This window comes from Gossypium hirsutum, chromosome D13 (genome assembly GCF_007990345.1).
Source record: "Gossypium hirsutum isolate 1008001.06 chromosome D13, Gossypium_hirsutum_v2.1, whole genome shotgun sequence".
Taxonomy (NCBI): Eukaryota; Viridiplantae; Streptophyta; class Magnoliopsida; order Malvales; family Malvaceae; genus Gossypium; species Gossypium hirsutum.
In genome coordinates, this window is record NC_053449.1 from 53,875,167 (window position 1) to 53,899,224 (window position 24,058).

General features: G+C 35.2%; 2 protein-coding genes across 7 annotated transcripts; one reads left to right on the plus strand and one right to left on the minus strand.

The window, feature by feature from the left end:
- The first annotated feature begins 1,818 nt into the window (after positions 1 to 1,818).
- Positions 1,819 to 12,535, plus strand: LOC107919091 (uncharacterized). 6 transcript variants are annotated; one of them, XR_005923027.1, is made up of 10 exons: positions 1,819 to 2,613; positions 3,577 to 3,706; positions 6,783 to 7,267; positions 7,669 to 7,749; positions 7,906 to 8,010; positions 8,373 to 8,416; positions 8,540 to 8,656; positions 9,228 to 9,311; positions 9,892 to 10,144; positions 10,291 to 10,363. XR_005923027.1 is itself a non-coding variant. In XM_016848618.2 (10 exons), the coding sequence occupies exons 1-10, from the start codon at positions 2,293 to 2,295 to the stop codon at positions 11,836 to 11,838; spliced, it is 1,485 nt and encodes a 494-aa protein (XP_016704107.1). In that variant the 5' UTR covers positions 1,822 to 2,292; the 3' UTR covers positions 11,839 to 12,535. The 6 variants fall into 6 exon arrangements, 3 of the variants coding, with proteins under 3 accessions (XP_016704107.1, XP_040965064.1, XP_016704106.1); XR_001690357.2 differs by lacking the exon at positions 8,373 to 8,416 and adding an exon at positions 11,793 to 11,920 and having other exon boundaries at positions 1,820 to 2,613; positions 9,892 to 10,195; positions 10,291 to 10,362; XR_001690356.2 differs by lacking the exon at positions 8,373 to 8,416 and adding an exon at positions 11,793 to 11,876 and having other exon boundaries at positions 1,820 to 2,613; positions 10,291 to 10,362.
- Positions 12,536 to 13,516: 981 nt separating this feature from the next.
- LOC107919093 (codeine O-demethylase) lies at positions 13,517 to 15,885 on the minus strand. Its single transcript, XM_016848622.2, has 4 exons — positions 15,431 to 15,885; positions 15,095 to 15,336; positions 14,691 to 15,015; positions 13,517 to 13,921 (listed from the first exon to the last, which is right to left on the minus strand). Exons 1-4 carry the CDS (start codon positions 15,701 to 15,703, stop codon positions 13,658 to 13,660), a joined length of 1,104 nt encoding a protein of 367 aa, XP_016704111.1. The 5' UTR covers positions 15,704 to 15,885; the 3' UTR covers positions 13,517 to 13,657.
- Between the last annotated feature and the right edge of the window lie 8,173 nt (positions 15,886 to 24,058).

Sequence of the window (24,058 nt, forward strand, 5' to 3'; positions counted from 1 at the left end):
CCCGATTGTCGACCTCACAACCCATATTCAGTTGATTAACATGTTCATAATTTAATGCCTCAATTCTAGGCCCTAATGGGATATAATTTAGGTTGAGATATAATCTCTCCAAATCATCCTTCCAAATCCACCGTATATCCCTATCATTCCCACCATTATGCCCATTGTCCCCACTTTTCTTATCCAAGTTTCGACAAACCAGTCCATCCACCTCACCCAACCAACGACTCACCGGTGCAGTTCTCCTCCTCGTTACAGCACAAAGTGAAATATCCCATTCGAAGATTACTTTCGACGAATCTATTCTAACCCTAATCGAAGAAAAACTCTCCCAATGGCCAAGCTTACCACATATGAAACAAAACAAGCTCAACTTTTCATATTGAAATCATGCATAGAAAACATGATCATTTCCCACCAGAACCTTCTTTTTCCGCTTTAGAGGCAGGCTCACATCCAACTTCACTTTGATTCTCATGTACCTTTGAAGGCCCAACATTGAAATTGATGTATCATATTCGAGAAAAATCCCTAAGAAATTACCAAATTATTGAGCCATTATTTTTGACATTAACCTTGGAGGCAAGTCATGTACCTGGACCCAAAATTTGGCCGATAGTAACGGAACTAACATCGAATCTTCCCTTGGTTGAATCTTATGCAGTAGGAGTAAATGGTTGTTAAAAAACTATGGGGTACCAGCCATCACCCTGTTTATATCTACTGTATGAAAAAAAAAGGGGAAATATACATTTTCTCACCAATATATGATATGAATATCCCCCAATGGGATGCCAAAAGTCAATTATGGTATTTCGTAGAGAAGGGAAGTGGACCACACTGTTAGTCAAACATCGCTGTACCGTACAAAGTTTATTCTTATTCTCCACCACTGGTGCCTCTTCTCGAAATGCCTCTTCCTCCTTATTTATGAGAATCAAATTAGCCAGTTCTTCCTCCATAAACACGTATACGCAAAACTCCAAAAAAAATAAAAATCCCTAGCACTCTTTTCTAAAACCGTGTCAAAAGACAGACGAAAACCATGTCAAAAGACATACATGAAGTAAATTTGGACTTTAATAGACAATTGTCTCGGTAAAATCCTTTAATAAATGTTATTTTTTAAAATAAAAACGGATGTTAATTGTATTATTTATTATTTATAACCTAAAAAATGACCATTATGTTGTATTTATTATGAATATAACCTATGATTTTAGAACTCCAACATTTTCATCCTTTTAAAAATCATTGTTGGTCACAATTTTTATCATTCTCTTTTCTAGTGTTTCCATCCCACGAAATTTATAATTTGCTTATTCCAAGCTAGCCGACAATCATACATTTGGATCATATTTTAATTTTAAAAGCTAATTCCTAAAAATTGATTATTGTTTTGGGATCTCTCAATTTCAATAACAAAATTTAACTTAATGAATTTAATAGTTATCATTTGGTTAGTACTAAAATTTTCAAAATCTAAAAGTACAAGGATTGAAAAAGACTAAATTAAAGTACACATAATACAGGGTTTAATAGTAAAATTTGAGCAAATTAAAATTAAGTGTAATCACTCTAACTCTCATATCCAACATACCATCCTTAAGTAATTAGACCCAAATTGAATTATGAATTGATAAGGGTTTAAAATTCATTGAGTGCAACAACAAAATTGGATAAAAGTAATAAAGATAAATTGAGACAAATTTAAGAAGGAACTTTAAAGACGACGGTCAACATTCCTAAAATAATTAATTGGTATGAATTTCTTTTTAACTTTAGTTAATTATGAAAAAGCAAATAATAGTAGTATTAGCCTATTAGGGTTTTGTAACCATACCAGAAAAACAGAGTCAAAATAAACATTGAATCCTTTTCTGATATAATTTTGCTTTTACTATCTCAGCTCAACCCACTGTATCATCTGCTTTACTTCACTTATCTCTGTCTTTGGATTTAGTTTTAGACTTTCAGAGTCAAAAAGGGCCATCATTTGCTTCCATCTTTCGGCTTTATTTATTTATTTATTTATTTTCATTTTTTTAAATATGCTTTTTTGGAAGCTTACATGTGAAGCAAATTTCAGCTTTGAATGAACCAGTGTCATCGAATTTACTCTCTCAACTGCAATTTTTCAAATGGGTATAGTGTTTGAAGTTTTTTCTTTCTTTCTGGTAAATGGGTAATAGTTGTATTTTATTTCCTTTGAGCTTCAAATCCTGAAACGGTTTTTTTCCTTGGCAAAACTTCCATCCATCTTGTGAGGTGAATCCAAGGCTAAAAGGGGTGATGGAGGATATAGTGCTGTATAAGCAAGGTTGGAAATGGTTAAAATCTCAGAAGCATGTTTATTCCAAGGCGAAAACAGCTGTTGGTTGTTGTAGAGATAAAATGGGGTTGTTAATTGAGAAGCATTGGCCTATGGTTTGTAGTGCATTTCTTAATCTCTGGAAGTTCTCAAGGTTGCTTTTGGTTTATTGGAAAGATTGTTTGGTGAGAGGGTTTCAGTCATGTAGCAGATTGGGTTCAGCTTCCTTGCTTGTTATAATGTGGAGTTGTTTCCTCAGCTTGACTTCCATGTCTTGCTTACTCTATCTACTTCTAAGTATGGTATGTCTCGTTTTATGTTTTTGTTAAAATATGGTATCTTTTTGGGTTTCCTGCGTTATTGAACACTTTTCAAGCTGATTGCCGATTTTATAATGATTTGATTAGTTAGATAGACTTGTTAATTTGACTGGAAGGAGCTAAAAACCAAGTTGGGATGATTGATTACTTCGATTTTTATTTTGTTAACGTTGTTGCAATTTTGAAATTTGTTTGAGATGAAAAAAAGACTGGGTTTTCTATGGTAAAATTTCTCGGCCTGATTGCTTGATGTTGAGTAGTTAAAAACAAAAATGAAGTTAAAACATTTTGTTTCCCAATCAATATGTTAATAGGCTGGAGTCTCTTGGCAAGAATGCTTTGATTTAGCTTATAGGTTGTTTTCCCCAAAATCATCTGGCTGTGCTGATTGCTGAACTGTTGGCTGGAAATTATTTCCTGAAGTCCTTCTGAGAGGTTTCAACATGCTTTTGTTTCTGGTTTTTGATGGAAAGTTCATTGAGCATCATCCTTTGGCTGTTTCGAAGTGCTGGCCCTTGCTTTTTGCCCCACACTATTGTGAGTAAAACCATCTGCATGGTGATGTCTGTACAAGTGCCAGTGAAGTTTATTTGAAAACTTAAATCACGAATGAGCCAAATTACTTGTTCTCTCAAAATTGTGACTGTGAAGGTTCAAAATATCCCCTAACCTACAAATGTGTTACTCTGTCTGATAGCATTTTGTTTCTACTGGTTCCTTTGGACATGAAATTGAAGGAGCAAAAGTTACTAATAGATGCTAATGGTGGATTTTTTTATCAAGTTAAACAAAACTTGCTGATGTTATGGTTTATTGGGAGTTCTGATGGATTTTCACTTTATTAAACAAATACAAGGGTCAGTTTTACTGAGTGGCACCAATCTTATTTAAATAGTCATTAGAAGCTTGAGAATGATACTAAGAGTCTTGTCTCATATGTTTCAGGGAGCTGCTGGAGCTGCCATTCAGAACTTAGGTTACACTCCCGGACTCTTTATTGTAGGATTGTTCAGCATTTTGATACTATGGATGTATGCTAACTTTTGGATGACGGGAACACTGTTTATAGTTGGAGGTATGGTTTATTTCTTACTCCCTGACTATGAATTTTTCTTGTCTTCAGATGATGTTTCACTTATTTCATGCATACTTCTATCATGATACAGGAGATGGGTTTATCAATGTTGTTGATGACTGTGATACATCCTCTGTTTGAGGAATAGTTACAGACATCAAGTATGAGATTATCTGTTTTCTCAAGCAGATGTTATCTACCTTATTCTGTGTCCAAAAGACTTATGCCTCGTTTTACTAGTTTGTAGATACAAGTTTCAACATGCATGTGCTTGTGCATGGAAAGCTCATTAAAGTAGAAAACTTATAGGAATATATAGGGAGAATGAAGCACCCATATCTTTGTAAGTTCTTTTACAAATTGATATGGTTTTCTTGGAAGTAAGGGTGGTAATCTGCCAATGGAAACTGAAGGAGGAAGTGTTGGTTTGTGACAAGTATCACTAGGATAAGGCCCTGAAATAATTGAAAGGTAGGAACAAGACCAGGAAATAATGAAAGGAGCTTTGCCTCTTAATTTCTGCGTGAGTCAGTAAATTTTTGTTATAAGCTAAGCATTTTCCATCTTAGGCTCTCTTTACTTCCTTCTTAAACTGTAGAGAATTTGCTTGTCTAGTAAGTGTAGGTGGTTCTGGGATTAGTTTCATCAGACCTCATAAGATTTATGATTAGGAACATAAGAGCCTAAATTCTAAAAGTAAAATCTGTGGGATCATTTGACGGCAATTATGTTATTTACTATTTCAAATTGAAAGTGAGCCAGTTTTGGTTAAATCATGCATTTATTTAGGTTGAGTTTTGTACATCTATGGTAATTTCCTCGTACCAGTGCTTTGTCTAAGCTGCTGACTGTCCTATCAAATGCTTTGTCCAAGTCAAGTGCCTCCAATCTTTGTTTTAACACCTTGTTGATTAAATGAATTGTTCCTTGATGTTATCAAATCCAAAAAGTAAAAAATTATGTGATCCTTGGCAGTTGTTTCAATATTATAAGCTATTTCAAATGCAAAAGTTTTCTATCTTTGGTTAAATTATTAGCATATCTTTAGGTTGAGTTTGATCTATCTATGGTAATTTTCCTCAATACCCGTTCTTGTCATACTTTGCTTTGCTCACTGCTCTGTGAAATGCTTTATCCAAATCAAGTGCCTGCAGTTCACACTTTGATGTTATCAGGTCCAGAAGTGATTATAGGATCCTTTGCTGGTACTTGTTTTAATGTTATTTCCTATTTCAAATTGACAAGTTTGCTATTTTTGGTTAATCTATTATATGATGTCTTTAGGTTAAGTTGAGATCTATCTGTTATAATTTCCCTCAATACCAGTGCTTCTCTAAGCATGCCGATTTTCCTATCAAATGCTTTGTTTAAACCAATGTTTTCAGAACCATACTGGTGGTTGAATCGGTCAGATGATTGGTTCCTGGTCTGCCAAAAAATAAAAAAAGGGAGCAAAAAATTTAGAAAAATAGGAAAAATCAGAAAAAGGAAATCTAAAAAAGTTATAAACATAAATAAATAATGACATAAACATCTATTAAACATTCCAAATTCAATTAAAATGTCAACATTATCATTCCTAAATCATAATTGAAGAATTGAAAACTTGAAACTGAACCACCAAAACAAACATTAACAATATAATTTCAGGTAAACGACATGACTAATCTCTAGGGTTGAGTCGAGATACATACCGAGTTCAATATCATCCAATTAATTAAAATTATTTCAAGCAATAAACACATTAATAAAGCCCACAACTGATTAAACATCGGTGCCCATCGCATGTATAGACATATAACTCATGAAATAAAAAGACCTTGACAATTTGACACAATTTAATATTAAATGGCAGCAAGATAAAGTATTTGATCTGAAGCCTCATACATACACCGATACCCATATTAAAAGTTTGCAACTTTTCGAACTATGGCTCATTTAAAGTCCTAATTTTTGTGAAGTTTTTAGTTGAACTCTTAAGTCTCCTAACATCTTATAGAGCTTGTTTTATTATACTTGGTATTTATTTTAAGTTGAAAAGATTTATAACTCGGTTCTTTTCATTCAACTTGACTCGATAAATTTTTAAATCAAATTTGACTGAGAAAATAAGTTTTTATCCAATAGATTTATTTAGTGTTTTTTTTTCAAATTTATTTATTTTTATTTGGATTTTGGGCCAGATTTTTATTTTTATTTTTTGGTTTACCGGTTTGGACTAATAAATATAAGAAGCTGGTTCAATGGGTTTTTTAACCAGTTCAATGGCAATTCTGAGCAATTTGCTCAAAACCTGGTTCAATGTCCTTGTCTGGACTGGTGCACCCGCTGGTTCCTGGTTCAACCGGTTGGATCGGCTGGTCCTGTCCAGTTCCAACAACATTGGTTCAAACCGTTCAAACGAAGTGCCTGCAGTTATTAATACTTGATGATTAATTGAATCACTAATTCCGAAAGTAAATTGTAGGGTTCTTTGACTGTATTTTAATGTTATTTACTTCAATTTCATCTATTGCCATTTAGGTTGAGTTCAATCATCAATTGCCATTTTCCTCGATACTAGTGTTTGTGTATGCATGCCCACTGTCCTATCAAATCTTTTGTCTGAACTGAGTGCATGCAGTCTGTATGCTAACCGTTGGTGATTAATTGAATTGCTCTTTGACTTTATCAGTTTTTTTTCTCATGCCTTTGGTTATCATTTCTGCCACTACTACTGGCAACAATTAACCTTCTGGAATGAAGTTAAATGATAGATGATTTTGAGGAATATCCTTGACTATTCTTTGAAGCCCTTATCCAGCCTTTGCTGTGTGTAAAAGAGTGTTACTTCACAGAAGTCCTATATATCATCTAAAACATGGCTAGCATGTATATTTACTCTAAAAACTTGTGCATATTTCTTCTATGTTGCCGGTGTTGCATTATTGGATTATTGTTGTGAGAAGCAATTCATCTCTAATTCTGGATGAGAAATTCTTTAATCTGAAACTTTCATGGACTTAATATTTGCATTAAATCTCTTTTACTGCTTCTATTGATTTCAGATCTCTGAAGTTCTTATCTCTCTGCACAGGTTATATGTTCTCCTTAAGCCATGCACGGTTGATAGTCTTGATAGCAACTACATACTCTATTTACTTTGTCAAAGATCGAGTTGGTTGGCTTGGTGTTTTCCTATCAATAAACCTTGCATTTCTCTCGAACGATGTATTGAATTATTTGGTCCAACGTTTTGATAATGTGAGTGAAACCGCACATTATGAAGAGCCAAAGGAATCCAAACCAGTTATGGAAGATGATTTGTCTGGGGAATGTGAATACTCAAATCCTAGTATTGACTCTGAGAAGGTGCAGCCATGCAAGTCATCTAGCAAGTCTGCTACTACATCTGTTATTAACCAAAAAGAGGTTTCTGCAAAAAGAGTGGTCAAGGAAGAAACGAGTTCAGCTGATGAAATGACAAGAATATTGAATTGCACTGATCATTATCAAGCACTGGGGATTCCTCGTCGTACAAAAATTGACACTGCAGTCTTGAAAAAGGAATATAAAAAGAAGGTAGATTCTGTCCTGGCAAAAAGGCATAGATATTTCAATTATCTAAATATCTAGTCTATGCACCCAGTACTTAATTCAACAAAAAGTTAGACTTGAGATAGGTTTCTCCTTTTCTATGCTAGTGATATCGGGCCATGTTTAGCCTTTGTTTCTTATAGGTTATTTCCTAATTTGTTGTTAAGAAAACGGAAAGGATTTTAGGATTTGCATAAAGGAACTTGATGGGTTGGAATCTAGGAGAAACATGGTTAGGAGGGAATGCTTGTGGATGAGACGGAAGATATCCTTCTTTGTTTTGCTTCTTCTTAGGTTCCTTTAAAGCCTTCTTATATTTTCCATTGATTTTTGGGTATACCTACTTGTTTTATTGATTTATTTTCTCTCAATTCTACTTACAACAGGCAATGCTTGTACATCCTGATAAAAATATGGGGAGTCCTTTAGCTAGTGAATCATTTAAGAAACTTCAATGTGCTTACGAGGTGAGCAACTGTGTTCTTCTTGTTATATTTTAGTCTTAATTTAATTTCTTATTTTGAGTTCCTGTTTTGTGTACATATAAAATGAAAGCTGAAGAATGTCATCAGCTCTGTAAGTGTCGGCTCTGGCCTTAAGCAGATTTGGCGTGTATTTTGTAGGTTCTTTCTGATTCCGTGAAAAAGAGGGACTATGATGAGCAATTAAGAAAGGAGGAATCCAGGACTCGGAGTGTCTGTCAAGAGTCCCATAGCTCTTCACGGCAGGTAGTTTTGATTTCTATTGCGCCTTTTCATTTTTGTTGCTTCGTTTTATTTTCTTGCAGTTCTTTTTTCAATGGAATTTATAGCCAAGAGGAATGGAAATGAAAATGCTTGGCACAATGGAGATAATATGTAACTTCTTAGAATTCAAAAATCTAGCTTCGGGGTTCTTTTCACTTGGTTTTGCTCTGTCCAGGAGTTTCTTTATATTGATATATTGCTATAGATTTTTTGGAAAATGGAAAAAAAAATGTCATTCTATAGTAACTTTGTCCTCTTGAGCAAAAACCAATTTATGAGTCACGGTGACAGAGGTTACCTGGTCTGACAATCGACTAATTAAGGGTTGTTCAACATGATGGCAGTGTTTACCTCTGGCAGTCACTATCGAGTGTTTTATGTTGTTATGGTTAGTGCCTGCTGGCTGCATGCGAAAGCTTGTTTTGCATTGCTGATTCATGTGATTCTGATTTAGTCATTCATGTTGTATGATAATGTAAAATTAATACCTTTCAACCATTATTTATTTCAGCAGCCCAGTCCAGACTATTGCTCTGAAGAATCAAGGCGTATACAGTGCACTAAGTGTGGTAATTCACATATATGGGTATGCACAAATAGGAACAAGGCCAAGGCTAGATGGTGCCAGGTCGGACTTTTTTCTTTTTCAAATCCTCTGTTTCAAAAAGTTAAGCATTTTACTAGTTATGAAATATAGCTTAATCATGAATGAAACTTTGAGGCATAAGCCTTTTGAAACTAAAATTATAATAAATATCTTTATAAATTTAAACATTAAAAAGTTCGAAAACAATAATAAAATAAAAGTTCAAACAAAAATGTACCTCAATCCAATGCTTGCAGATTTTAAGAAAGCAAAAGGTACTCATCAAACAAAAAGTAATAATTGATTCAAACCACTTAAGAACATTAAAAATGTAGTAGACAAACAAAAGAGGAATTCTTCGAAGTTGTGCCCTAGGTGATTTTATAGCACCTTGTATTGGATAGCATCTCTTTAGGAATGAAGCAGTAATCAAGTTTGTTCTCTTGCATACGACACACTTGTTTTTCATGTGGGCACAAAATTTACAAGCACATGCATGCCTGTGTAAGTACACGCACAAAAACATGCATGTATACACATCACACACTCAATACAGTGATCTATATTCTCCTCTACTTAATTCATAAAATTTTGAGATTAATTCTGCATTCAGGATTGCTGTCAATATCATCAAGCCAAGGATGGAGATGGGTGGGTTGAGTACAAAGGTTCCTTGGTGTTTGATAGGCCTCGAAAGGTGGGTTCCTTCTTACAAAATTGATCATTTTAACTGAATTTGGTATGACTTGAAATTGCGAGTGTTTTCTGTCTACAGTGTTTATTATAAAATTGGCAATTTGTTTAGCTTTACCAACCATTCTTGATGTGGTGTTTTAAGTTAAAAGCAGAAAATAGCTTACCTGATACTAAATTTAAGATTGGAGCTGGAATGAGGTAACAGATCTGAGTTTTGCATTACTAATTTTTTATTTTGGAACAAGGAAGGTGTTTACAATGAGGCTAACGAATTATTTAGATTATAAAAGTTATTTAATTCTAGCATTTGAGTACACCAAAACTTGCATACTAGTTAAATGATTACTTAAATGGTAGTGTCTTGAGAAGGGCATGTTGGTTCTTTTACAGAAGCAACTTCACTTACTGTTTCTTAAGCAGCTCCTGACCCTGAGCATTAAGTGCACTTGGGTGTTTAAAACTCCAGATGGCCAATTTCAGGGATAAAAGCTATTTAATTCTAGCATTTGAGTACACCAAAACTTGCATAATGCTTACTTAAATGGTGGTGTCTTGAGAAGGACATGTTGGTTCTTTTACAGAAGCAACTTCACTTGCCGGTTCTTAAGCAGCTCCTGACCCTGAGCATTAAGTGCACTTGGGTGTTTAAAATTCCAGATGGCCAATTTCAGGGATTCCATTTGTCATCCCTGTGTTTTATGACTGGACAAGTGCTAACCAAAATGAATCACAATTGCTTAATAACAAAATGTGGGGAAACATAACAGTGATAATATTCGAAGATTGACAACAGGATATGGCTCCAGGGCATTCTGCATGATTACTTTATCCACGGTAATGGAGAACATAATGATGTATATGTGACTAAAATACCTTTTTAAGGATGTAAGCATTTGATGCAATCTCCTTATATGCACTTTGCTGTTTAACAGACTATAGTATTCATTACCCTTCACAGTTTGCTCTCGTCTTTCTTTTAGGTGGAAATACCACGTGCTTTTGTTTGTGCCGAGAGCAAGATCTTTGATGTTTCAGAATGGGCTATTTGTCAGGTTAGATCTTGTTTTGTAGATACATGTACATATATCTGGTGGATGTGTATTTTAACTTTATTGGTTAATTTGATCTTATTTAGAAGTTACGAAAGGGGAAAGAAAGAAGTTATAGCATAATATTAAATACTTAAATGATCAAACAATTGGTTATATATATACTGCTTGGTTCACACTGTAAAACAAAGTGGATAAAATTTGGTTTCGGTAAATAGTTTTCAACCCAGTTCGGTATCCAGATTACATAATTATTGTTCGTTGGTTTCCTTTTGTTCATAATGATTTGGCAAAATTTCAAAAAGCGGTTGCCTTTCATGAATCTTACCTAGAAAAATTAACTTCAAGTGGAATGAGAAAAATATGATTCACATAGCTGACCATTTAGAGATGGAAATGGCTTTCTTTCTTGTTATCATTGTCAATTTACTTTTGTCTAAAGTCCAAATCAAAACCGTAGTCGTAAGCCAAAGATATGATGTGTATTTGTGTATGGTATGTACAAATCTTGTTCTGTGTGTAAAATTCATGTGTCGTTTTCTATTATCTAGGTTTCCTCTTATAGCTGGCTTAAATTTGAAATCTGACTTTTGGATTTGGATGCAAATAGTGGGTTAAATTGTGTTATGGTTATGAAATAGATGTTCAAATTGAATTAGAAACCAAGCTAAATTAATCAAATACAGACTTGAACTTGATATCAAAATTCCTTTTAATCAAACTGAATTGAGTCATACTCTCCTCTGCAATGGAATGGGTAATGCAATTATTTGTTGTTGTCCTAACTGATAAATTGCGTCTTTGCTCAAATGAAACTTCTGCGCATCCGCATGCACCCTAGTTCCCCTGTCCTTCCCCCCCGCCCCCAAAAAAAAAAACCACATACAACCCAATTTGATTTTTGATTCTTTATAGACATCTCATGTGTTCTGTAACTAAGTCCCTTATGCATGCTATTTTTCCTACTAATTCAGTATGTCTAAGGATGGATGGATCTAGGGTGGGGGCAACTGTCTCCACTCAAATTCTAGAAGTATACTAATATTAATGTAGGGGGTTAAAATGTTTTTACATGAAATCCTTTCTTAAAATGTTTTTACATGAAAGCCTTTCTTTCCTCTATATATTGTTGAAATGTAGATAAAAAGCAGTGGTTGGATAGTATTTTGCAAAGCTGCAAGTAATGAGTTTATTTATTTTATTGTATGATGAAGTATGAAATTCAACCATATGTGCTAAATTTCTTTTAAGAATGAAAAGATGTTGGATATAATCAAAACAAAAGACCATATAAAGATGAAGAGTTTGGTTGGTGCAGGGATTTGAAATTCTAAAATCTAAAATATGTCTTTTGGTCAAGAAACTGTCCAGAGTGTTAATGTGAGGGAAAAATATTGCCTGTTTAAAATATTGCCTGAAAATGGTTTTTGCAGGGAATGGCATGTAGACCAAACACCCATCGACCTAGCTTCCATGTAAACATGGTTGGATTGGAGAAGACACAAAGGTCCAACACAAGCAGATATCCTTGGGATTTGGGTGCTGAAATGATTGATGAAGATGAAGAATTCGAGTTATGGCTTCAGCAGGCCTTAGCCTCTGGCCTCTTTTGCGAAACCTCTAAACGTAGAAAGAGTTGGAGTCCGTTTAAATTGCCTCAGAAGAAAAGTAAAAGGCAGTGGCGAAGATCTTCAACCTGAATACTTGATTCGAGGCATTCTGCAAAGAATTTCACTTTCCAGCCAAAGAGACATACAACTAAGGACAAGACGGTTTATGAAGGGGGAAGCGAACGAAAAAGGAATAAGAAAAAGAGGGGGGAAATCTTAGAAAAGGATGAAAAGAAAAGATAAGCAAAGAAAAGATGGGTTTTGAGTTATAAGAGAGATGCCATACATTGCCTACTACCATCTCATTGAATTTCAGGATTTAGGCAAGGAAAAGAAAGTGTGGAGTTGCATGCATCCATCCATACATGCATACAGGTGTTACTTTGCCTTTTTATGGCAAATATAAGATCAAAGGCATTTCCTGGTACAAATCTGTTTTCTTAAGCTCCTTTGCTTGGCAATTCTCATTTCAATGTTGGATCAAAATTGATCTTTTTGTATATTTATACTACTACAACTGCTGCTCTGTAGTTGTAATGAAATTAGCTGCCACTTCTTTCGGGCTCCCTCAGTCTTTGTTAGTTTTGCTCCATTCATTTTCTCTAATTCTACATCTGGTTTTCTTCTGATATATACATTTGTTGAGGGGATGACCCCTTCAGAAGTCTTATAAGAATCATTTGTTGGACAGCTGGCTGAACCCTCAATAATTGTAGGTATTGTTATCATGTCGGGGTTGTCCCCCTCTTCTGTTGAAAGTCTTGAAGGGTTCTCTTTTGAGTCATGCAAGTCGTGTCTCCACCAATTGAACCACTTGAGGTGTTATCCTTCTGTGAAGTTCTTGGAAGAGGAGGGAGACCAAACCTTGACATAGGTGCAATACCTACCATTGTTGGGGCTGTGGTCACGGTCGATACTTTGAAGACTTCTCTCAACGGATTCTAGCACCGTGGTTATTCGGATTTTCAATAATATTCTAGCAGCAAAGTAGTTTGGATTTGGAAGTGTCGGACATGATGTGGTTTTATTCAATTTGTTTTAAAATATTTTCATATATTTAGAGAATCATGTCACAAAATGAACCGATCAATGAGTACTAAAATTCTTTTGCGGATTTTCCGGTTGGGATCACAACTCGTTAATCAAGTTATAGTTTGAGCAGCCGAACATTAAAGAATGTTTATGGGTGAGCTGGGATTTAAAGCTGTGTTATTATGCAGCGATGGTGATGATGATGAGAATGATCATGCATACTGTTTCTGCTTTTCACCATCTTCATAAAGCACCAATTTAGTAACAGTTATGGTGTCGACTGGCGATACCGTTTAAAGGAGGATAGTAATCTTGGTGAGCAAAATGTTTATTGGGTTTAAATAGATTTATTTGATTAATTATGGGTTTTGATTTTTCCAAATGCTTACGTGGATCACCATAAGAGACTAGTGCTTTCACCGGTCGTGATCTTTGAAGGCTTCAAAGTGCTCATCATTCTTGCGTTCACAATTGGGATGATAATCTTCAGATTATGATGTCTCAAAAGGTACGGGTGTCAATTTATTTTTTCTTTTTGCTATTTATTTATTTAGGAACTCCATGTATAAGTAAAGCCAAAAACTCATAAAAAGCTTCACCATAAACCATCATTTTCCTTATTATCTTTATTCTTTCCATCAATAAAAAGCACAAACTCAGTCGCCATTCTCAGAAGGTTGAATCCTCATATAATCCAAATATTTTTTTCCATAGATCTTGATGGTGAAGAACTGTTTGAAGTAGTCCTCCATTCCCACCCTTCTGAACAATGGAGGGTTTTCTGCATTTATAAGACTCAATGAAGGCCCTACCTCCGCCTCAAAGTTAGGACTCAAGTTGAAGGTAACTGTTATTCTTTCTCTCTCTTTATTGCAAGTAACCTTGTGTTCAACGCTGTGATAAACCCCGTTGCTAAATATCTGCATTTAACATTTACACATTTCTTATATACATGCATACATAGGAATATGTGTTTTGTAATATGGAAAAATTATATAATGCTAGTTGAGGGTTTGCCAAGTGTATTATAGGATGTAATAATAAATAATAAATAAATGTGTCGTTAGTTACACTCTCAATTCACTTGTGCAGTTTAAAAATCTCTACTAACAGTGTATTAAATAATTACCTTTTATATTATATTCAAATTTTACCAAAAAAAAATTAGGTGGAGTACACTATTATTCACAAAACTTTTGGATAAATTTTTGTTTTGGCCACTTAACTAAAAAAAGTTACAATTTCTTTACTAAACTGTTCAAAAGTTTTCATTGAAGTCATTAAAATTGATGTTATGACTTTCTTTATTTGCATTGGCTACATCAATCGAAAGCTTTCTTTCCCTTTTTTTTTACAATTCATGTATTTTTTTATGAAATAACTTTAGATGTCACGAATTTGCGAATCAAAATTGAAATAGATTTTTTTTATCTTCAACATTGACTGTCAGATCAACTTTCATCTAAGGCATGTCATCGATGAGTATTGATTCATTATACCAATCGTTGAATCATTACTTGAAGTTTGTTAAAGGAATTTTTTTTAAAAAAATTGACCTAGTGACTTAAATAAAAACTTTTAAATAGTTAAGTTATTTAAATAAAAATTTTCGAATAATTTAGATAACAAAATAAAAATTTATAATTTAGTAACAAATGATATAATTTACCCAAAAAAAAAAGTTTGTACCTGGAAAATGTCTCCAACATTTACCACAAAAGCATCTGGGTTGACGTTGAAAGGGAACCAAAGGCCATTTTTTTTAATCTCAAGGCCATCCACTCCATTAAGTTGGCGTACGATAGTGAGGAGAGTCATATCAGAGTGTGGAATAAGACCCATCACCGACTCTGGATGTGGGCATGGAGGATAATATGCCATCTTCACCGCTTGCAACCCATCATCAAACAACTCCATAATCTCCTTTTCTTTAATTTTCAATGCTTTTCCCATGAAACCAATAAGTTTTGTGGCAAGCTTTTGGATTTCCGATAAGTAACACTCCATCGTACTTCTGCATCATGATGATGACATCCGTTAAATATTAAGTAAACATCACTTTCTGAGAAGCTTAAAGCAAAGAGGGAAAGAACCTTAAAGGAGGAGGGAGTTGTGGGAAGACATGAGGGCTGCGCCTATGGAGTGGGTTAGTGATAATATTCAAAGTGTCAACCCAATCATATTTGCCATCTGCTCTCATCTTCCTTCCATACCCTTCCCACCCTCTTTCCCCTATTTTGTATTTCAGTTTCTCTTCCAATGGCAGCCTATAAAATTCCTCCACTTCGTGCTTCAGTTTCTCCAGCAGTGATGAGCTAACCCCATGGTTCACCAACTGCCCCAGTACCACCATATCCATTCATTAACTACACTCAATCATACATGCATACATATATATAATTTAGTTCTGGAGAGTGAAACAGACAAACCTGAAAGATGCCCCAGTCTTGGCAAGTAGAGTGCAACTTGTGGAGCTCAAGGTTCTGGTGGTCATCTTCCAAAAGCAAACGAGACATGTCGATGGTTGGTGGCAAAGGAGTGGTGACAGACAAGGAAGGAGGTTGTTGGTTTATACGAACAAATGGTTGTGGGATTGAGAAATCCGGTGCTGCTAATTTAACAAGTTCCTGGACGCTAAATGTTGAAGGATCGAAGGCAGAGGTGCTGAAATCATCTTCAGTGTATGATGATGATGATCCCATATTGTTGAGGAAGGAGTCAGCCTCTTCAATCTACAACATACACCCCATTGTTGGAGATATTTAAAGGGGAAAACAAAGGTTACAGCTGTTTTTGTATGAGGTAAGAATACAACAGGTACAAAAGAAGATATTGACTTGGCAACATGATAATTTTAATAAAAAAATGGAAATAGGGTATGACAGAATATGACATTGGATTTTTTTTTATAAATATTTCACAAAAAATTATTGATACTTTTTTTTCATTAAATGCTTATTTTTATTTATCGAATAAACAAATTTAATTTATGGGATATTTTACCCATCTAACCCCAAAAAAATTAATATTTATAAAAATGACTCTGGTTCAAAAATATTTACGAAATGACCTGAAATGAACAATAAATTTAGGTTTTGGGAACCCAATGGTCGACAACACCTTGTGTTTTGGCCTCACCATTACTTGATGATTGTGTCAGACTTTAAAAAAATAAAATTTTTGAGTTTGGGACATGAATGGCTGGCACTAGGGTATATATATTTTAAATTGTATCATACTGGTATATAAAAAATACTAGTATTTGAATTTTTTTTTTCGGTTTTGGCCATGTAATGGCCGGCACCAGAGGCATTTAAATTTTTTTTTTGATGCTGGCCAATAGATGGCCGGTACCAAGTACATTTTTCGGCTCCCAAGAAACTTTTTTTTACTTTGGGACACTGACGGCCTGCACTAGTGTCATTTAAAAAGTTTTTTGGGTGCTAGCGAGTAGATGGTCGGCACCAAGTACATTTTTCGGTTCCCAATGCATTTTTTTTACTTTGGGACACTGATGGCCAGCACTAGTGTCATTTTAAATTTTTTTTTCTTGGTGCTGGCCAGTAAATGGTCGACACCAAGTCCATCTTTCAGCTCTTAAGGCATTTTTTTTACTTTGGGACATTGATGGCCCGCACCACCTTTTTCGGGTCCCAAAAATATTTTTTTTGGTTTTGGGACATCGATGGCCGGCACCAACTTTATCAGATTAAAAAATATTTTTTCTTATTTTGGAACACTGATAGGCGACACCAAGTATTAGAAAATTAGTTTTCTTAATTTTGAGAATCAGATGGCCGACACCAAATTTATCAGATATATATAGGTGTTTTGTCTTCCATTTGAGTTTTTGTTTACTTTATTAGTTGAAAATTGAGATTAAAAACATCAGTTTTTTCTGTTGAGAAGGAAGCAAAAATTTTTTAAGATGAGTTCCCAAATTTTGTTTGTTTATGTTCATTTCGATGGAGAAATGATAAATACAACTAAAGAAGGTTGTGTATTTCAAAGTCGGAAAAAAATGAATAAGATTTAACAAGCGTGTTTCGTTGGCGGATTTAAAACAAAAAATCAGTACAAAGATAGCTACCCGTTGCAGAAAGCAAACGTTGAGACTGTTTTACGAAATTTTCGGTTGCAACAGATCCGCCTAAGTTATCAGAAATGGAGCTTGAAGATGATGATGATCTAGGGACAATGATAGCAATTTATTGCCCCTCCTGAAATGGAAAATCCCAGCCCGGTTGAGTTGTTCGCGAAGATAGCTAAACTGGATCCCATTTAAGTTGTAATTTTAGCAAGCCAATGTTTTGGAATTGATTTTGATCTTAACATCTCCTAGAAAGATTAGTCGGGTTGTGGACGGTCAATGTCAACTCTCGAAAATCCAAAAACCGGTGGATGTTCATATAGCATCCCAAACTCATGTACTTGTCTAGAGATCCATCCAGAGGTGTTGGCCACCACAGAAGATGGTGACGAAGGGTCTGATAATGATGACCAGTCCCACTGTGATCCCAACGATGATTTCAGTGACCCAAGTTTGGATGACATCCCTGAACACATAGACGAGGAAAGCCAGGTGGAGGGTGATAACCCCCATTCGGTCGGGAACACGGAACCTGATATAGTTATAAGAAATAATCTAGGGTCCTTCATAACCGACGTAGATTCTGATGTGGCTTCTGCACGCGAGTTCTCGGAATATACAAAAATTGGCTGGCTCACCTACTTGATGATGAATTCAACGATGAAGAGTTGTTCGTAGGACAACAATTCAATAACAAGAAAGACTGTTTACATGCTATAAAACAACTTAGCTTGAAGTTAGGTGTGGATTATAAAGTAACGAAGTCGACGCAGTCTTTGTACGTAGGAGAATGTTGGAAAGCCTCAAATGGGTGTAATTGGCATGTTCGAGCCGCGCTAATGCAACGGACACAAATGTGGATGATAAGGAAACTAGAAGGTCCACACACATACACGTCTGCTCGTATGTCATAAGACCATTGAAAGTTAGATGCAAAAACTATATGCAACTACATAATCTATTTGGTGAAAGAGTCACCCACCATTCAGGTGTCGGTCCTTATTGCTGACATGCAAGCTTGATTCAAGTATAAAGTGTCGTATCGAAAGGCATTGTGGGCAAAGTAAATAGCGATGCGAGAGTTGTATGGTGACTGGGATGCGTCATACAACGAGCTTCAAGGATGGATAATCGGGATGCGAGAGTATGTGCCCGGGATAGTGATTGATTTGCAAACACTGTCGTATAAAGGCTCAAACAGATAGATACAATTGGGGAAACGAGTTTTTCACTGATTATTTTAGACGTGCGTGTGTTAGGGCCTTCCCTCACTACAAGCCGATGGTGCAGGTGGACGAGGTTTGGTTCTACGATAAATACACGCAAATGCTCCTGATTGTTGTTGCACAAGACGTCAACGGTATTTCTGATTGCTTTGGCCATCGTGGAGCGTGAGTGCTTCAAGTCTTGGGAATTTTTCCTCAGAAATCTACGGAGGCACGTTGTTAGAGAAGACAATATTTGCCTTATATCAGATAGATCGAAAGGATTACTTGCTGTGCTAAGGCAATCGGGGGTTCTGTGGAGGTCTGTTTATTGCATCCGGCACATTACGGTAAACTTTCACAGAGATTATAAGAATAAAGATTGGAAAAAATAATTCTTGAATATGGGTAAAAAATATTGTTTGTATTTATTTCAAAAATTCCTTTTCAAATTTTTTCAGCCTGTAAGTTTTTAAAATACTAATTCCAAATTGCATATGCCGCTTATGAGTTAGAGCTGCAAAGATTCAACCAGAGGTTCATGAGGCTTGAATCTCAGATGTCATCTTTACTAATAGATCCTGGGACATGGTTGGGTAGCATGGAAAACTAGCAATGGACTTAAAATTACGATAAAGGGTTTCGGTATGGGCAGATAACGACCAACCTGGTAGAGGCAGTTAACTCTATATTAAGGCGCACACGTCATTTGCCGATTTTTACTGTTTTCTCGGTAACATTATATAGGTTGGACACATTAATGCCTAGGATGGGGTTGAGACAAGCTAAGCAGATCGAGACCGGGCACGCGTACGTTGAGGCCGTCTGAAAGGCTATGGCGGTAAATAGTCAAAAGGCACAAACAATGAACGCAAAATTGTATTCGCGTGACTCGGGTCTTTCACCTAGATCGTACGCAGTTGATTTGTGAAACAGGCGTTGCGAGTGCGAGATATTTCAGACTCTTCGATATCCATGTGCGCATGTTCATGCAGCGTGTTCGAGAGCAAACTTAAATGTTGAACAATTCATAGACGAGATCTACACATTGCAATGCACATTGCGTATATGGGGGAACAAATTTCCTGTAATCCCCGATGTCTCAAACTGGGAAGTTCCACCACCTGCTTTCGAGATGTTGCCTGACCGTAGTTTTCGTAGACATCCTAAAGGTCGACCACAATCGACGATAATTCGAAATGACATGGACGTCAGGGAGACGGGCGGACCCAAACTGTGCACTGTGTGTTGAACATCTGGACACAACCGATCAACTTGTCCACATTGTGTTTATGTTTTCAGTTAATCGTCTCGTAATGCCGGACTCGAAGATGACGAATGATATATTATTGAACGCATGTTCTTGTAAAAACATTGTAAAAATATGAAAAATTATACAAATGATATACTTTATTCAAATTATACAATTGATTAATTATAATTAATAATACATATTTTTTCTTATTCCTAATTTAAAACACATTAAATTATAATACAATATACATACATATTTATTTTAAAACACATTAAATTATATTAATTGAACTGAAAATCAAATAAAGTAAAAAGTGAAATGAAAATGAAATTAAAATAAGGGAATGAAATGAAATGAAATTCAAATTTAATAGAAATTAAAGAAAAAAAAGAGATTGATTTGAGGTGAACTGCTAAAAAGATGAAATATATAAATTAATATGGAAAAACATAAATTAAAATGGAAAAAAAGACAACTTAAATGAAATGAGAAAAAAATTAAATGAGAAAAAAAATTAAATTTAAATAGAAAAAAAGATAATTTAGATGAAATGGAAATAAAATGAAAAAAAAAGTTGAAAGGACAGGTCAGGCCAGTGTCAGGCTTGCGGCAGGCCTGACAAGTGGGCTTTTAGTGGCCGGCACCAGCAAACGGCCTGCAGGCACTAGGCCTGCTACGATGTGACCCAATAGGTCAGGCTTAAAAAAAACCAAAAAAAGGAAGAAGAGAAAATTTTATTTAAATTTAAAATTTTGAAATGAAATGATATTTAAATTGAGAAAAAACTTAACTAAAATATGAAAAAATTTAAATAATATGTAATTGAGATTACTTCTAATTAATATGAAAAAATATGAAATGAATTGAAAAAATAATTTGAATTGAAAAAAGATAAATTGAAATTAGACTACTTGTGATTCATATGAAAAAAAATTGTATATTAGAAAAAATAAATTTAAATGGAAAAAAAATTAATGAAATGAAATATTAAATGAATATGAAATGAAATGTAATTTGTAATGAATATGAAATGAAATGAAATGAATTTGTAATGATTATGAAATGGAATGAAAGTTTAAAAGAAAATAAATTATAAATTGAAATGAAAACAAAAACTGAAATGAAAAAAAAATTAATATCTGAGCTACTTGTTATTAATATGAAAAAAATTGAAATGAGAAAAAATTAAATTTAAATAGAAAAAAAAGATAATTTAAATGAAATGGAAATGGAAATGAAATGAAAAAAAAAAGTTGAAAGGACGTGTCAAGGCCTGTGTCAGGTCTGCGCCAACTTCAGGCCAGTCAACAATGGCCAGGAATTGGCCGGCACCAAGCCCATTCGGCCTTCCATTGGCTGACACTAGCAAGCTTGGTGTGACGTGACCCAACGGGTCAGAAAGTGAAACAAGTTTTTTTGGTTTTTTTTTCCAATTTTACCTCTGCTCAGCCACTATGGTCCCCCACTATAAATGAGGTACTTCAACCTAAAACCAGATCACCACCGTTGATACCTGCCGTTCACCGTTGACCGCCACTGTTAACTGCTGACCGTCGCCGTCCTCTGCCTACTGACAACTGTCGATTACCTCCAAACACCTTTGACAACCTTCGTTCACCGTCGACCACCGTCAATCACTCGATGGATCCTAATCCTAATCCTAATATTTTTTTAAATGACAACAACCACGTTGCTAAAAATGTGAATAAGGTAAACGAGAAGAAAAATGTCCCGTTTAATTTTAAATATTCATTTAAATTCTTTTTTAAATGAGAAATATAACATTTTATATTTACTATAAACGTAGGGTCAGTATCGAATTGTGAGGCCCTGGTTGCATAATCCTGGTTATTTTTCCAATAAAAGAGTTTTACCGTATTTGAACGTTGCAGGTTTTGAGGTAGCCGTGTACATTAAGATATCTGAGCTGCGGGCCAATTTAATATCGACCTTAGTATAAAGATGGTGCCCAGAGACACATACGTTCCACCTCCTGTGTGGGGGTAACTATTACACTGCAAGATGTAGCAGTCCAATTAGGGCTGTCTATAAACGACGAAGCAGTGACTAAGTTTGGAAAAGTGCTCAATCCGTGGGGTACTTGCTAGCAGTTACTTGGAAGAGTGCCCCCAACGATGTGGAAGAACGATTAACCAATATTAAATTTACTTGGTTGAGAGAAAACTTCCAACATCTTTCGAGTAGTCCAATGCAGATGGGCATTATCTACGTTGCAAGAGCGTTCATTCTGCAACTTATAAGTGAGATGCTTTTGTCGGACGTCCATCAAAATAAAGTCAACATCATGTATCTCCCTTTATTAGAGGATCTCAAGCTTGCCAGAAGATTTAGTTGGGGCTCTACAGTATTGGCATGCTTATACCGTGAGCTTTGTCGAGCGACAAAGTCGTCTACAAAAACAATGGGCGGTTGCTGCGTTCCACTACAGTTTTGGGCGTTATACCAAATGCCATTTCTAGCATCAGTGAGCCACCAATCGTATGTGTGGCCACTCGTGAACTGGTAAATATATAGTTCAATTTTGACATCTATTTTTTAATTGTATAGTATAGTATACTCATTTTTGCAAGGAAAAAATATCTAATAATTTATTCTTTTTTTTAGATGGGCAACTGTACCGAGAATCAGACGATCGTTCACCATACCTGCGTACCGTATGATGATCGAGACTCATTTCGGGGATGGCGTGAAATACGCTTCTGAATCTTTCTTTTTTAAATACAATAATTGTACAAAAAAATTAACTAATAACATGTTGTCTATATTATGCAGTTTTTATGGATGCTATATGTTGAGGAACGGATCGCGGCGCTCATACCATCATGGGTTACCGAGTAGCAACAACTATTTGTGTCAAATGTTCCATTGATTCATTTCCATATGGTAGAGTGGCACGATAGAGGTCGGGTATTGAGGTAGTTCGGTTGCGCACAACCTATCCCGAACCCTTCCGTCGACATCAAAGAAGTCATCGGAATGGACAAAAAGGGTTCGGGTCGGGACATTTTAAATTGGGCAGAAAAAGATGAAACATATATCTTTCTGTGGCATGATCGACATTCAAGGCACCCTCACTTGTATGTCTTAGAGGGAGGGTTCTCTCCTACGCGCGAGTATGCAGAATGATATATGGCATACGGAAAGCCTTTTATATTCCAAGGTCATTATATGTTGATCCCGAAAGACGCGAGACCAAAATCTTCTCGATGGCAACAGAGGAACGCACGATTGTGCCGTAATCGAGTTTCGCCATTCAGGAGCATCGAAACTGATTCTACCTAGAACCCCGATCCCGAGCCTCAATATAAAGCATCCGGCTCGTCATCATACCACTTGGAGCTGGAGCCCGAGCCCCAATTTCCTCTATCGTTCGAGGATATTTTTGGTGATGACCCCGAGCCTTAACATTCGACACGGTCCGAATTGTCTTCATACCACCCGGAGCTCAATCGAGAAGCACATACACCTATTACTAAGGATATTCTTCCATCGGCACCTTAAGTCACGCAATACCTCTTAACTCTCGATTATGGTATATATGGTTATACTACTTTTCTAAGTACACCGGATGGGATACCGGAGGTTAGACCGAGCAACTATCAAATGCCTCAGCAAGGTGCACGACATCTCCAATGAAGGCAGCCGAACCGTTACACACCAACGCTGGGGACGTCGTCGAGATCACGACAATTTGATTTTTATCTGTAAATATTTACTTTATTTTGTAATTATTCTATTTTTAATATTAATTTAATTTCTCTAAAATAAGTATTTGTTTGAATAAATGACTTCAAAATATTTAATAAAAAATATAATTTGAATAAGTAATAGTACACAACAAATTAAATTTACAAATACAATAAAATACAAATATTCTTGAATATTAATATACAAAAATATAAAATTTAAACAAAAATAATACGCATTAAATTAAATTTAAACACCCAAAAAACTATAAACAGATGGGTAAATTTAATACACAAAAATTTTAAATTCAAACTACATATAACACAAACTAAATTAAATTTAAACACCCAACAAACTAAAAACAGATAGGTAAAATTAATACACGAAAATTTTAAATTCAAACTACATATAATACGGGCTAAATTAAATTTACAGATACAAAAAAATACAAACATTCTAAGAAATTAATACACAAAAATATAAAAATGAAACATTAAATCCTAAACAACTACATTGAATTTATAGATATAAAAAATATAAATATTCTAAAGAAACAATATAATTATTTTGAATAGTAGTTTCTTCACAATTAGTCGTCTTATACTTGAATCGGGTTTACGTTGCATCAGTACCCCACTTATAAGTTGCGGAATAAACGCTCTTGCACCATAGATAATGTCCATCTGCATTGGACATTTCGGTTAGCCATTTATGACGCAATAAGTCATCCTACCCTTAATGGCATAACCTTTAAGGTTGACATGACAATATATAATTCAACTCTGTTAAAACATGATAG

What these genes read in the sequence shown, in the direction of transcription:
- LOC107919093 (XM_016848622.2), bottom strand. Translation starts at nt 15,703, where the DNA reads ATGGGATCATCATCATCATACACTGAAGATGATTTCAGCACCTCTGCC. An exon ending in AAGACTGGGGCATCTTTCAG is followed by an intron (nt 15,337 to 15,430) that starts GTTTGTCTGTTT and finishes GTACTGGGGCAG; the next exon opens with TTGGTGAACCATGGGGTTAG. An exon ending in ATGTTGGAGACATTTTCCAG is followed by an intron (nt 13,922 to 14,690) that starts GTACAAACTTTT and finishes TGTTAAATGCAG; the next exon opens with ATATTTAGCAACGGGGTTTA.
- LOC107919091 (XM_016848617.2), top strand. Translation starts at nt 2,293, where the DNA reads ATGGAGGATATAGTGCTGTATAAGCAAGGTTGGAAATGGTTAAAATCT. An exon ending in AACTTCAATGTGCTTACGAG is followed by an intron (nt 7,750 to 7,905) that starts GTGAGCAACTGT and finishes TGTATTTTGTAG; the next exon opens with GTTCTTTCTGATTCCGTGAA. An exon ending in CCAAGGCTAGATGGTGCCAG is followed by an intron (nt 8,657 to 9,227) that starts GTCGGACTTTTT and finishes TTCTGCATTCAG; the next exon opens with GATTGCTGTCAATATCATCA.